This window comes from Callorhinchus milii, unplaced genomic scaffold (genome assembly GCF_018977255.1).
Source record: "Callorhinchus milii isolate IMCB2004 unplaced genomic scaffold, IMCB_Cmil_1.0 Scaffold25, whole genome shotgun sequence".
NCBI classification, from domain to species: Eukaryota; Metazoa; Chordata; class Chondrichthyes; order Chimaeriformes; family Callorhinchidae; genus Callorhinchus; species Callorhinchus milii.
The window spans coordinates 8,031,464-8,043,406 of NW_024704766.1; the positions used below are offsets into that span (position 1 = coordinate 8,031,464).

At 52.2% G+C, this 11,943-nt stretch overlaps 1 protein-coding gene across 1 annotated transcript; it reads left to right on the forward strand.

Moving 5' to 3' along the window:
* Window positions 1–6,426: 6,426 nt before the first annotated feature.
* Window positions 6,427–10,619, forward strand: LOC103190427 (uroplakin-2). The gene is made up of 5 exons (XM_007911207.2): window positions 6,427–6,928; window positions 8,075–8,209; window positions 9,253–9,394; window positions 9,657–9,715; window positions 10,173–10,619. The coding sequence occupies exons 1-5, from the start codon at window positions 6,865–6,867 to the stop codon at window positions 10,301–10,303; spliced, it is 531 nt and encodes a 176-aa protein (XP_007909398.2). The 5' UTR covers window positions 6,427–6,864; the 3' UTR covers window positions 10,304–10,619.
* The last annotated feature ends 1,324 nt before the right edge of the window (window positions 10,620–11,943 follow it).

Sequence of the window (11,943 nt, forward strand, 5' to 3'; positions counted from 1 at the left end):
CACACACTTTCCCCCACATACACTGCCCCCCCAGCACACCTCCCTCCAGACACACACATTCCCCCACACACATACACCCCCGCACACACACTGTCCCTACACACACACTGCCCCCCGCACCCCCCCCCACATACACACACACTTCCCCCCCCACTCACCCCCCACGATACGCTCCCTCCAGACACACACTCCCCCCACACACAACATCAACAACAACAACAAAATGACATTTATAGAGCGCCTTTCACGTCGGGAGGACGTCCCAAAGCGCTGAACAGTCAGGTGTCGGGGCCCGAGCATTGGGGGAGGGGTGGGGGAGGGTGAGGGAAGGCAGAGAGGTGGGAGGGAGACCAAAGGCACGGTTGAAGAGAAGGGTCTTGAGACCGGCCTTGAAGGAGGCAAAGGAGGAAGCGAGGCCAAGGGACCATGGGATGGAATTCCAGAATGTGGGGGCAGAGAGGCTGAAAGCCCGGTCACCGATGGTAGGGCGGGTCGGACGGGAGACATGGAGCAGACCGGAGCCCACTGAATGGTTGGTAGGGAGTCAGCAGGTCAGAGAGGTAGGAGGGGGCAAGGCCATGGATGGCCTTAAAGGTGAGGACGAGGATCTTGAACTTGATCCTCTGAGGGATGGGGAGCCAGTGGGGTCGGGCGAGGATGGGAGTGATGGGGTCGGGCGAGGGTGGGAGTGATGGGGTCGCAGAGCCTGGTGCGTGAGAGTACACGAGCTGCAGAGTTTTGGATGATCTGCAGCTGTGAAGGGAAGAGTTGGGAAGGCCACTGAGGAGGGAGTTCCCGTAATCGAGCCTTGAGGTGACAAATGCCTGGGTGAGGGTTTGGGCAGCCTGAGGGGTGAGGCAGTGGCGGAGTCTGGCAATGTTGCGGAGGTTGAGTGTGCAGCCATGGGGACTATGCTGCCAACGCCCGAGGTGCGGATCAGTAATCACACACACCATCCATACACACACTCCCTCCCACAAACACACTCGCCCCACATATACTCACCCCCCACACACACTTTCCCCATACACACTCCTCCCCAACACATACACTTACCCCACACACACACTCTCCCACCACACACACTTGCCCCACACACTCGCTCCACCCACACACACACACTAGAATGTCTCATGTCCCAGCTCTGGGCTCAGTTACTGAACTCAACACCCTCTGGGTCACTCAATCCACATCTGTTTGTGGGACGCTGCTGTGTGCATTTCGCCCACAAAATATACAGTCAATTCACTTTACAGTATATTCTATGAAGCGCTTTGAGATGTCGCGAAGATGTGATGAAATCAGCCTGGGTTCAGACTCCTCTCTCCTGGTAATCTATCCTGGGAAGCTCTCACCAAACCCTCACTCCTCCCTCTGGGATGCAACAACAACAACAAGATTACATTTGTATAGCACCTTTCGTGTCAGGAGGACTTCCCAAGGAGCTGGACAGTGTACAACTGAGGTCAGGCAGGAGAACGGAGGGGAGGGGAAGGGGGTGACCAATGGCATGGTCGAAGAGTAGGGTCTTGAGGCAGGACTTGAAGGAGGCTAAGGAGGGGGTGAGGGAGTGACGGGGGGATGGAATTCCAGAGGTTGGGGGCAGAGTGGCCTAAGGCTCTCCCGCCAATGGTGGGGCGGGTGGGTTGGGGGACGTGGAGCAGCCAGAGCCGGCTGAGCGGAGGGAGCGGGTGGGTTGTTAGCGTGTCACAGAGGTAGGGTGGGGCGAGGCCATGGAGGGCTTTGTATGTGAGGACCAGGATTTTGAACTGGATCCTCTGAAGGATAGGGAGCCAATGGAGTCGGGCGAGAGTGGGGGAGATGGGGTCACGGAGTTTGGTGCGGGAGAGGACACGGACTGCAGAGTTCTGGATTATCTGCAGCTGTGGAGGGAGGAGTTGGGAAGGCCGACACGCAGGGTGTTTGCATAGTCGAGCCTGGAGGTGATGAAGGCATGAACGAGAGTTTCAGTGGCCTGAGGGGTGAGGTAGTGGGGGAGTCGGGCGATGTTACGGAGGTGAGGGAAGGCAGAGTGGGTAATGGCTTGGATATGGGGAAGAAAAGACAGTTGAGTCGAACAAGACCCCCAGGTTCCTGACTGGTTGGTGAGTTGTAGTGTGCAACCATGGAGGGTGATGCTGCCAGAGCCTGAGGTGCTGAGGCGCTGGGGTGAGCCAATCAGGAGGCCCTTAGTCTAATCACATTCAACTGTAGGAAGTTTGCATCAGGACTTGATGTCCAACAGGCAGTCTGTCAGGACAGCAGTGGTCCTGGAGTTGAGGGTGGGGGCAGAAAGATAAAGTGGGGTGTCATCCCCATACATATGGAAGTTGACCCCATGTCTGCGGATGATGTCACCGAGGGGGACCATGTAGATATTAAAGAGGAGACAAGAACAGAGCCCTGGGGGACGCCAAACGTGACAGTGCGGGGGCTGGAGGAGAAACTGTTAGAGGCAACAAAGTGGAGATGGTGAGAGAGATAGGAATCAAACCAGGCAAGGGCATGCACACCAGCTCTTGCCCTGTATTGAATATAAAATTGTTTTACAATTAAGTGACCAAATCTAGAATAAATGGGACAGCCTTTACTGGCATTGGGCGCCTCCTGCAGGAATTGTACTGCAATTGCACTGAGGTTTTGATCGCCACCGTGTGATTACATGGTGATACTACAACTGGAACATTAACTTCAAAACAGAATCCCAGTGGAAATGTGAAACTAGCGGCTAATCGAGGTTTCACTTTACAGGCTCTGGGTCCAGGCTGCCACATTTGACAACAAATTCCCAGTAAAAATACTGTAAATCCTGTCAGACATCAAGTTCTGGATTGGAGCTAACTTTCGACAGTTGAAAGTCAACAAGACCGAGGCTCTCCTGATTGGCTCTCATCAGCGCCTCCTCACCTTAGGCGCTGACAGCATCACCATCCATGGTTGTACACTCCATCTTGCTAAGCCAGTCCCGAACCTTACGGTCTTATTTGACCCTCCACTATCCTTTCTACCCCACATTTGCGCCATGACGCACTCTGCCTTCCCCACCTCCCCAACATCGCCAGGCTTCGACACTGTCTCACACCGCAGGCCCCCGAAACCCTCACACACGCCTTCATTACATTGAGGCTCGACTACGCAAACTCACTGCTTGTTGGCCCCCAACTCCTCCCTCCACAGCCTGTAGATCATCTAGAACTCTGCAGCCCATGTCCTCTTCCCCACCAGGCTCCGTGACCCTATCACCCCCATCCTCGCCCGACTCCACTGGCTTCCCATCACACAGAGGATACAGTTCAAGATCCTGGTCCTCACCTTCAAAGCCTTCCATGGTCTGCAATCTCCTAACCCCCTACTATCCCACTCGCTCCCTTCACTCAGCGGGCTTCGGCCTGCTTCACATCCCCCGCCTCGCTCGCCCCACTATTGGAAACACTGATTGTCTAGCGCCTTGGGCCATCCTCCTGACTATACAAATGTAATTTTGTTGTTGTTGTTAAGATGTCTTGATGAAGTGATAAGGTGCTGCATCAAATGCAAGGATTATAATAATTTAATTCTCATCTGAATAAATGACAATAATTGACCTGGTGACATTTAATTTGATTTTAACTTATAAATTACTGCACTTGTTTCCGGCCCCATGGATATTGGTCTGGGTTGTGTCTATGTGCTGTCTCACTGCTGGAGGCCAGTGCAGGTGGGAGTAACACAGAGTGAGGTATCGGGCATGAGTCAGGGTGAGAGGAGAACAATGAGAGTCGAGGCTCCCAGATCTACCTTTCCAGGGCACTCACTGCTGATGACAGCACAGCCTGGGTCATCGGCAGGACTTGGAAAAGCAGAACAGTCACTGGGGACAGGGAGTCATCCCACTCAACTTCTGTTAACCCTGCAGCCAAAGGAGGGTGGTCCTAGCTGGACAAGCCGCAATATCAATGGCAAGCTATGTGGTTTAGCTGGTTAGACTCCAGCAGTTACCCCAATGCACACTCTGGGGTCGCCCAAGCCTTGGGTCTTGCCAACCTGCGCCTAATACTCTCCGGAATTAAGTAAGCAGGATGCAACCCTCCAGGGAGAGAGAGAAAGAGAGAGAGAGAGCAACTCCAGTCCAACTCTGGAATTTCCATGTGTAGGTGGGATAACATTCATCCCATTCTGACCATCCCAGGCTCCTGATCTTCCTGATAATCTTACTATCAACTCTGTTAAAGTGCTGCCCACCTCCCCGATGGCTCAGAGGATAAACCTGCTGAGCAGTGAGTCTCCCTGTATGGCCAGAGGGTTAGAGACTGTAAACCTGGACAGGACTGAGTTACTGATCTCAACAACAACAACAAAATGGCATTTGTAAAGTGCTTTTCAAGCCGGAAGGATGTCCCAAGGCGCTGAACAGTCGGGGATCAGGACCCGAGCGCGGGTAACAGGGGAGCAGGGTTGGGATGAGGAAGGGCAGAGGGGGTAGGAGGGCACCTGGAGGCATGGTAAAAAGAGGGGTCTTGAGTCGTGTCGTGAAGGAGGCAAGAGAGGGAATGAGGGGAAGGGGTTGTGGGATGGAGTTCCAAAGAGTGGGGGCAGAGATTCCCAAAGCCCGGCCGCCGATGGTGGGGCGGGTCGGGCGGGAGACCTGGAGCAGGTCGGAACCTGCTGAGCGGAGGGAGTGGACAGGTTGATAAGGGGTCAGCAGGTCAGAGAGGTAGGAAGGGGCAAGGCTGGGGAGGGCCTTGAAAGTGAGGACGAGGATTTTGAATTCTATCCTCTGAGGGATGGGGAGCCAGTGGTGCCAGGCAAGGGGTGGGGGTGATGGGGTCACACAGCCTGGTGTGGGAGAGGACACGAGCTGCCGAGTTCTGGATGATCTGCAGCTTGTGGAGTGAAGAGTTGGGGAGGCCGACAAGGAGGGAGTTGGCATAGTCGCAGCTAAATGTGATGAATGCGTGTATGAGGGTTTCACCCCTGGAGCCTCTGATCACCCCCTACGAGGATCTTTAACTGAAACTCACTGTGTCATGATGTGCTGTGGATGTTTGTGTTAATGTGCACATCAGCCGTTGGGCGTGTGTGTAAACCCTGTGTTGTTTCCTGTGCTCACTATCATTCAACAGAGACATTTGTTTTTTTCTAAAGGAGTCTCAGCCCCGCCTGCCCTGACAGCACCTGGACAGACTGGCTGGACCTGTTATTATCAGAAATGAAGCCTCTTGTTCTGCTCCAGGGTGTCGCTGGAGATAGAGCGCATTCCATTCCATCAATCTGTCTCTGCAATTTCCATGTGTAGGTGGGAGGCATGGAATTCTCAGCTTGGTTTGGAGATTCTTAAGCAACAGCGACGGGTTTCTGTGTGTGTCAGACACCCGGCTGATCATGATGACGGATTTCCACGTATGTCAAATGTATGGTTGCCAAAGAACAGAGAAACACTGGCTCCTGCCCTCTGCCGGGGACTGAGGCTAGTTGTAGCCACAACTGAGATGAGGAAGGATCCCACGCTATTGGAAAAGAGAAGGGAGTTTTTCATTGTGTCTTGGCCGACAATCCATGATTGATTGATCTGTCACCTCATGGCAGTTTGTGGGACCTGCTCGGCCCGAGCATCTTACAACAACAACAAGAACTTGCATTCATATAGCGCCCTTCAGCATGTGGTCTCGGAGCGCTGAAAATAGTTATTACACTTGCTAGCGATTACATATGAAACACTTTTTAACAATTTGACGTGTCAGCAAAAACATGTGCTTATCCACATCAAGTTTGAGTGTGCACCTGGGGCTGCAAGGTGACAAGGACAATATGAGTCAGTGCAGGCTCAGGCCAGTGAGTGTGAGAAACATCTCTACTTTATAATCATTGCAAAGATTCTTTCTATATTATTAGGGGAATCGCAGAACTTGGTCCCTGTTGGATGTGTTGCAATCTCAGGAGCTTCTTCTATTGGAGTCCTTTTGCTCAGTGGTTAGAGCACTCGCTTTGCAAGTGAGAGACCTGAGTTCAATTCCAGGCAGAGGGCGAAACCTTGGGCAAGTTTCCTTACTCCACACAGAGCCTAATAATAATCCCTTCAAAACCAAAAACAATAATAAATTGGTCATTTTCAATCCACGACTGTTTGTGGGACATTGCTGTGCGCAATTGGCTGCCGCGTTCGCCCACAAATATACAGTCAATTCACTTTACAGTGTGTTCTGTGAAGCGCTTTGGGACGTCCTCTCCCGACGTGAAAAGCGCTATATCAAATGCAAGGATTATTATTATTATTATTGCGCCTGACATTTCCTTCATTATTGTGACTTTATCCCCAAGTGTTGACCTGCCAATGACATCACTACCCAAGGGTGGGGCAGTGATGGGATAAGATCAGAACAGCTCAGCCTGGGTTTAAAGAGAAACAACAGCAGTGATTTGATGGGTGGAGTGGTTTCTGTGTTGCAATCTTTACATTGTGGAGCCTGACTGTGTCTCAGCCACTGATTTATATAATGCAGTAAAACTGCTGGAGCTCAGTGGTGCCTCTCTGCTCTGTCGAGGCAAAAGGGGGTTTAGTATCAAGTGATTTCATTTCTCTCCTTGCAATCAGAGGGGCAGCGCGGTGTCAGGATGACTGGTGATAACTGGCCCAGGTCTCCATTGTGTGTGTGTGTGTGAGAGAGAGAGAGAGAGACGGTCAGAGGCACTCCCCGGCCCTCGGGGTTGGGGACGGGAATGTTTAGGAACCTGTTTGCCTGGCTCTGTGGTTCCCTGATTGGCTGCTGTTTTGTGTAGAGAACTGGCAGGTCGGGTTCAGCCCGAATTCCTCACATTCTCCCACCACAAATTGTGAGACACACAGCACCTCAGTACCAAACTCACAAACTCGGACACTCGGACACCATGGAGACCATGGCTCTCTCTCTCCACATCACCTTGCTGCTTCTTTCTCTCGCCGGAGCTCAGGGTAAGTAAAAAATTCACAGACAAAACCACTACTACTACTACTACTAATAATAATAATGCTTGCATCAGCGAGGTGTCTACAGAACACACAGAATATATTGTAAAGCGAATTGACTGTATATTTTGTGGGTGAAATGCAGCAGCCAATTGCACACAGCAGCGTCCCACAAACAGTTGTGGATTGAGTGACCAATTTTGTTTGGGAGGATTGTTGGCCAGAACACCGAGAGAGAAAAACTCTCTTCTCTTTTCAAATATCGCCATGGATCTTTAACATTCACCTGGACAGGCAGACAGGGCCTCGGTTTAATGTCTCATCCAAAGGACGAAACCTCTGACAATGCCCCCCCTCCCTGCCCAGCACTGCATTGCAGCGTCACCTTAGACAATGTGATCCCAAGTTCCCAATAAGGGCTTAAACCCACAATCTTCTGGCTCAGAGCCACGAGTGCTACCACAGAGCCAGGTTAATGTGTATTTTCTCTCTGTGTCTCCCCATTGTGTCTAAGTCAGTGTCTCCCATTCCACACTCTGCCCCCCCCTCGCCCGCTCATTCACTAATATGGGTTCTCACCCCCATCACTATCCAGAGACCCCCCCCCCACTGCAACCATTCTAGTAATGGTGTGAGTGAGGACAATCCAGGCTGACAGTCACCAGTTAGGATTCCTGTAGATCAGCAGTTAGACACTCGCCTCGCAAGTGAGAGACCAGGGTCCGATTCCCAGGCAGGTGAAACCTTGGGCAAGTTTCCTTACTCCACACTCACGCCTCTGTTTATCAGCAGGAAGTAGGAACCTGGTTGTTGGTCGATTGATGGTTTGCTTTTCTGGAGATAATAATCCCTTATTGGTCACTTCAATTTGTGGGACGCTGCTGTGCGAGATTGGCTGCTGTGTTTCGCCCACAAAATACACAGTCAATTTACTTTACAGTGTATCCTGTGAAGCGCTTTGAGACGTCTCGAAGACGTGATAAGGCGCTGTATCAAACGCGAGGATTATTAGAGGAGGGCCAGAGGGAGCCAGTATGACTCCGCGATCAGCCCCAGAAACGGGCAGTGTTGCGGGTGGGGGAGGGGAGGAGAGGGGAGGAGGGGATGGCTGAGACAGGCTGTGTAATTTTATCCAGTATTTTTTCTAAACAGGTTTTAACATTTCGCTGGTGAACGATAAAGAGCTGGTCACCAACACCTTCTCCAGGTCCGTCATCGTGGGGCTCCCGCCCTGCAGGTTCATCTCCAAGTCAGTTCACATCAATGTCACTACAGGTGACAACCCAGGTAAAGGGATTCGATAGGGAGACTTCGCAGAAACTATTCCCTCTGGTGTGGAATCCAGAACAAGGGGCATCATCTTAACATTAGAGCTAAGCCACTTAGGAGTGAAATCAGAGGCGGTTTTTCACACACACACAAAGGCCAGTGGGAATCTCTCTCCCCACAGAAGGCTGTGGTTTATGGCTGATCCATTCACACTGTCCAGACTGAGGTGGAGAGATGTTGATCAGGTCAGCGGATCAAGGGATATGGGGCAAAGGCAGGTAATTGGAGTTGAGGTACAGGTCAACCATGATCTTACAGAATGTTGGAACAGGCTTGAAGGGCTGAATGACCTCTTCCTGAGGATTTCAAGATCCTCATCCTCACCTACAAGGCCATTCACGGCCTTGCTCCCTCCTACCTCTCCAACCTACTATCCCCCTACTTACCTGCCCGTACCCTCCGTTCCTCCGGCTCCGGTCTGCTCCACGTCCCCCGCCCCAATCGCCCTACCATCGGTGGCCGGGCCTTCAGCCTCTCAGCCCCGAGGCTCTGGAACTCTATCCCCTGTGCCTTCGCCGCTTCCTTCCTCTCCTCCTTCAAGGCCGGTCTCAAAACCTTTCTCTTTGACCGTGCCTTCAGCTCCCCTCTCGACTCTCTTCCCCCTTCTCGCTCCCTCCCATCCCTCCCCTCACCCTGACCATCTCCCCCCTCCTCGCTCCTCCCTTCCCTCCCCTCACCCTGACCATTTCCCCCCTCCTCGCTCCCTCCCTTCCCTCCCCTCACCCTGACCATTTCCCCCCTCCTCGCTCCCTCCCTTCCCTCCCCTCACCCTGACCATTTCCCCCCTCCTCGCTCCCTCCCTTCCCTCCCCTCACCCTGACCATTTCCCCCCTGCTCGGGTCATGACCCAACTGTGCAGCGCCTTGGGACGTCCTCCTGACGTGAAAGGCGCTTTATAAATGGAATCTTGTTGTTGTTGTTCCTGCTTCTATGCTTCTATCTGTCTATCCCCACCTCCCCGACTGTCGTTTATCCCCGCTCTCTCTCTCTCTCTCTCACAGGTCCGTTACAGGAGAATTTCACTATGATAGCTTGTCGCTTTCCACGTGATTTGATCAGCATTGTCTCCTCCCAGGGTGGCAGCCAGCAAACCAACCACGTGGGGGTCAGACTGACTGACCTGAATCCTGGCACCGATTACAAGTATGTAACATGTGTGTGTCTGGATCAGACATGAAACATAGGAGAACACGCCTCGCTGTGTGCACACGCATAGACTGGCTCAGGGTGGGGATAGCTCCATTGAGGCTCAATGACTGCACCGGACAGACCCCCATCCCACGATGTGGGCTGGTCCCCCATATTGGTGTTGCAGCCATCGCCCCCATCAGGCAGAACCTGGTATTGCAGACTTCACCTCTCCAATTCTGTCCTGTTGACTCCACTTCTTTTCCTCTGTCTACAGTGTTCAATTCACCATCGACACCGAATCCAGTAACAAGCTGCCTTTCCGATCACTGAATCGTGAGTATTAATCACTGTTCAGTCAGCAGCCCGAGCTGGTGTGTGAGTGTGAGTTGGTGTGTGAGGGCAAGCATTTGAGCCCATATGCCAAGGCGAGCTGGTGTGCAATAGCAAGTAGTGTGAGCCTGTGTGCAAGGATCAAGTGGTTTGAGCTTGTGTGCGAGGGCAAGTGATGCGTGAGGGTGACTGGTATGAGCTAGTGTGCAAGGGTGAGCAGTGTGCAAAGGCAAGCTGGTGTGCAAGAGCAAGTGAAGTGAGCTGGTGTGCGACTGAGTGGTGTGCAAGGGTGAGCGGTGTGCGAGGGTGAGCGGTGTGCAAGGGCGAGCGGTGTGCGAGGGTGAGCGGTGTGCGAGGGTGAGAGGAGGGTGAGCGGTGTGCGAGGGAGAGGGGTGTGAGCTGGTGTGCGAGAGCGAATGGTGTGACTGTAGTGATAGTAATTGTTCCTGGGGGTTTCCAGCCCAGGATTACCGGAATATTGATGTGAACTTCAGGCGGACGGGAGCAATGGTGGTGATCACAGTGCTGCTGGTGGTCGCGATGGCGCTGCTGATCGTATTCCTGATCATCGCTCTGGTGATCAAAAAGTGAACACACCCAACGTTAGGATCTGTTCATTCCTGAAGCTGTTTGTGAAAAGGACATTCTGAACTTTCTGACTAACACGGTGTAACTCTGGCTCGGGGAATATCTGATCAATTGGAGTTGATTTGGGGGGAGTTTTATATGATGTGATTTTAATTCTTTTCACCCCTTCGATGTAGACACTGACAGTAACCTGATCAATAAAGGTGTAAGTGAATGGGGAGAGAAAGCGTCCCAGGGGATTGAGATGACGGTTTAAGAAGCCTGATCATAAACATTCATGTTCTTCTTATTTTATAATAAAAGTGTAATTATAACAGAGTCTTGTGCTGTCAGCCTGTGTTTGTTCAGGTAACTCTGTACACAGGTGTGTGAAGTTCAGCTGTCACCTGATGTAGCCACACAGACAGGAGGTTGTGAGTTCAATCCCAGGTCTTTGACCCCCATAACTGGCCGATCCCACAAATCATATTGGAAAATAATAATAATATTTGCATTTGATACAGCGCCTTCTTCAAGACGTCTTAAAGCGCTTCATAGAGTACACTATAGTGATTGTGTATTTTTATGGGCAAAACGAGGCAGCCAATTGCGCACAGTAGAGTTCCACAAACAGTCGTGGATTCAGTGACCAAATTTTTTTTTCTCTCCAAAGAATGAGCTGTTTCCAGGGATCAGATTTATTACAATCTGCTGTGTCCACAACCAGAGAGACCTGTAAAGGCCGCACTTGCCCCCACACAACAGGGGGCGCCTTCCTGTGTGGCCACCAGGTGGCGACCAGCACACGTGTCCAGAGGCTCACGTGTTAAAACCACGTGTGAGTGTGTGTTAGTGACTGAGTGTGAGTGTGTCAGTGACTAAGTGTATCAGTGACCGAGTGAGTGTGTGTTAGTGATTGAGTGAGTGTGTCAGTAACTGAGTGAGTGTGTTAGTGATTGAGTGAGTGTGTGTTAATGACTGACTGAGTGTGTCAGTGTGTTAGTGACTGAGTGTAACAGTGACTGAATGAGTGTATCAGTGACTGAGTAAGTGTGTGTTAGTGACTGAGTGAGTGTGTCAGAGACTGAGTGTGTATCAGTGACTTAACGAGTGTATCAGTGACTGAGTGTGTCAGTGACTGAGTGTGTCAGTGACTGAGTGAGTGTGTGTTAGTGACTGAGTGAATGTATCAGTGACTGAGTGAGTGTGTATTAGCTACTGAGTGAGTGTGCGTTAGTGACTTGACCGCCTTCCATCACCTCCGGAACATCGCCAGAGACTACGGCACTACCTCACCCCTCACGCGGCTGAAACTCTGGTCCACACCTTTATCACCTCAAGGCTGGACTATGGGAACTCTCTCCTCGTCGGCCTTCCCGGCCCTCCCTCCACACTGCAGGTCATTCAGAACTCTGCAGCTCGTGTACTGTCCCGCACCAGACACCGCGACCACATCACTCCCACCCTCGCCCTCACCCTCACCCTCACACTCACTCCCACCCTCACCCTCGCCCTCACCCTCACCCTCACTCCCACCCTCGCCCTCACCCTCACCCTTACTCCCACCCTCACCCTCGCCCTCACCCTCACCCTCGCCCTCACCCTCGCCCTCACCCTCACCCTCGCCCTCACCCTCGCCCTCACCCTCACCCTCACCCTCACTC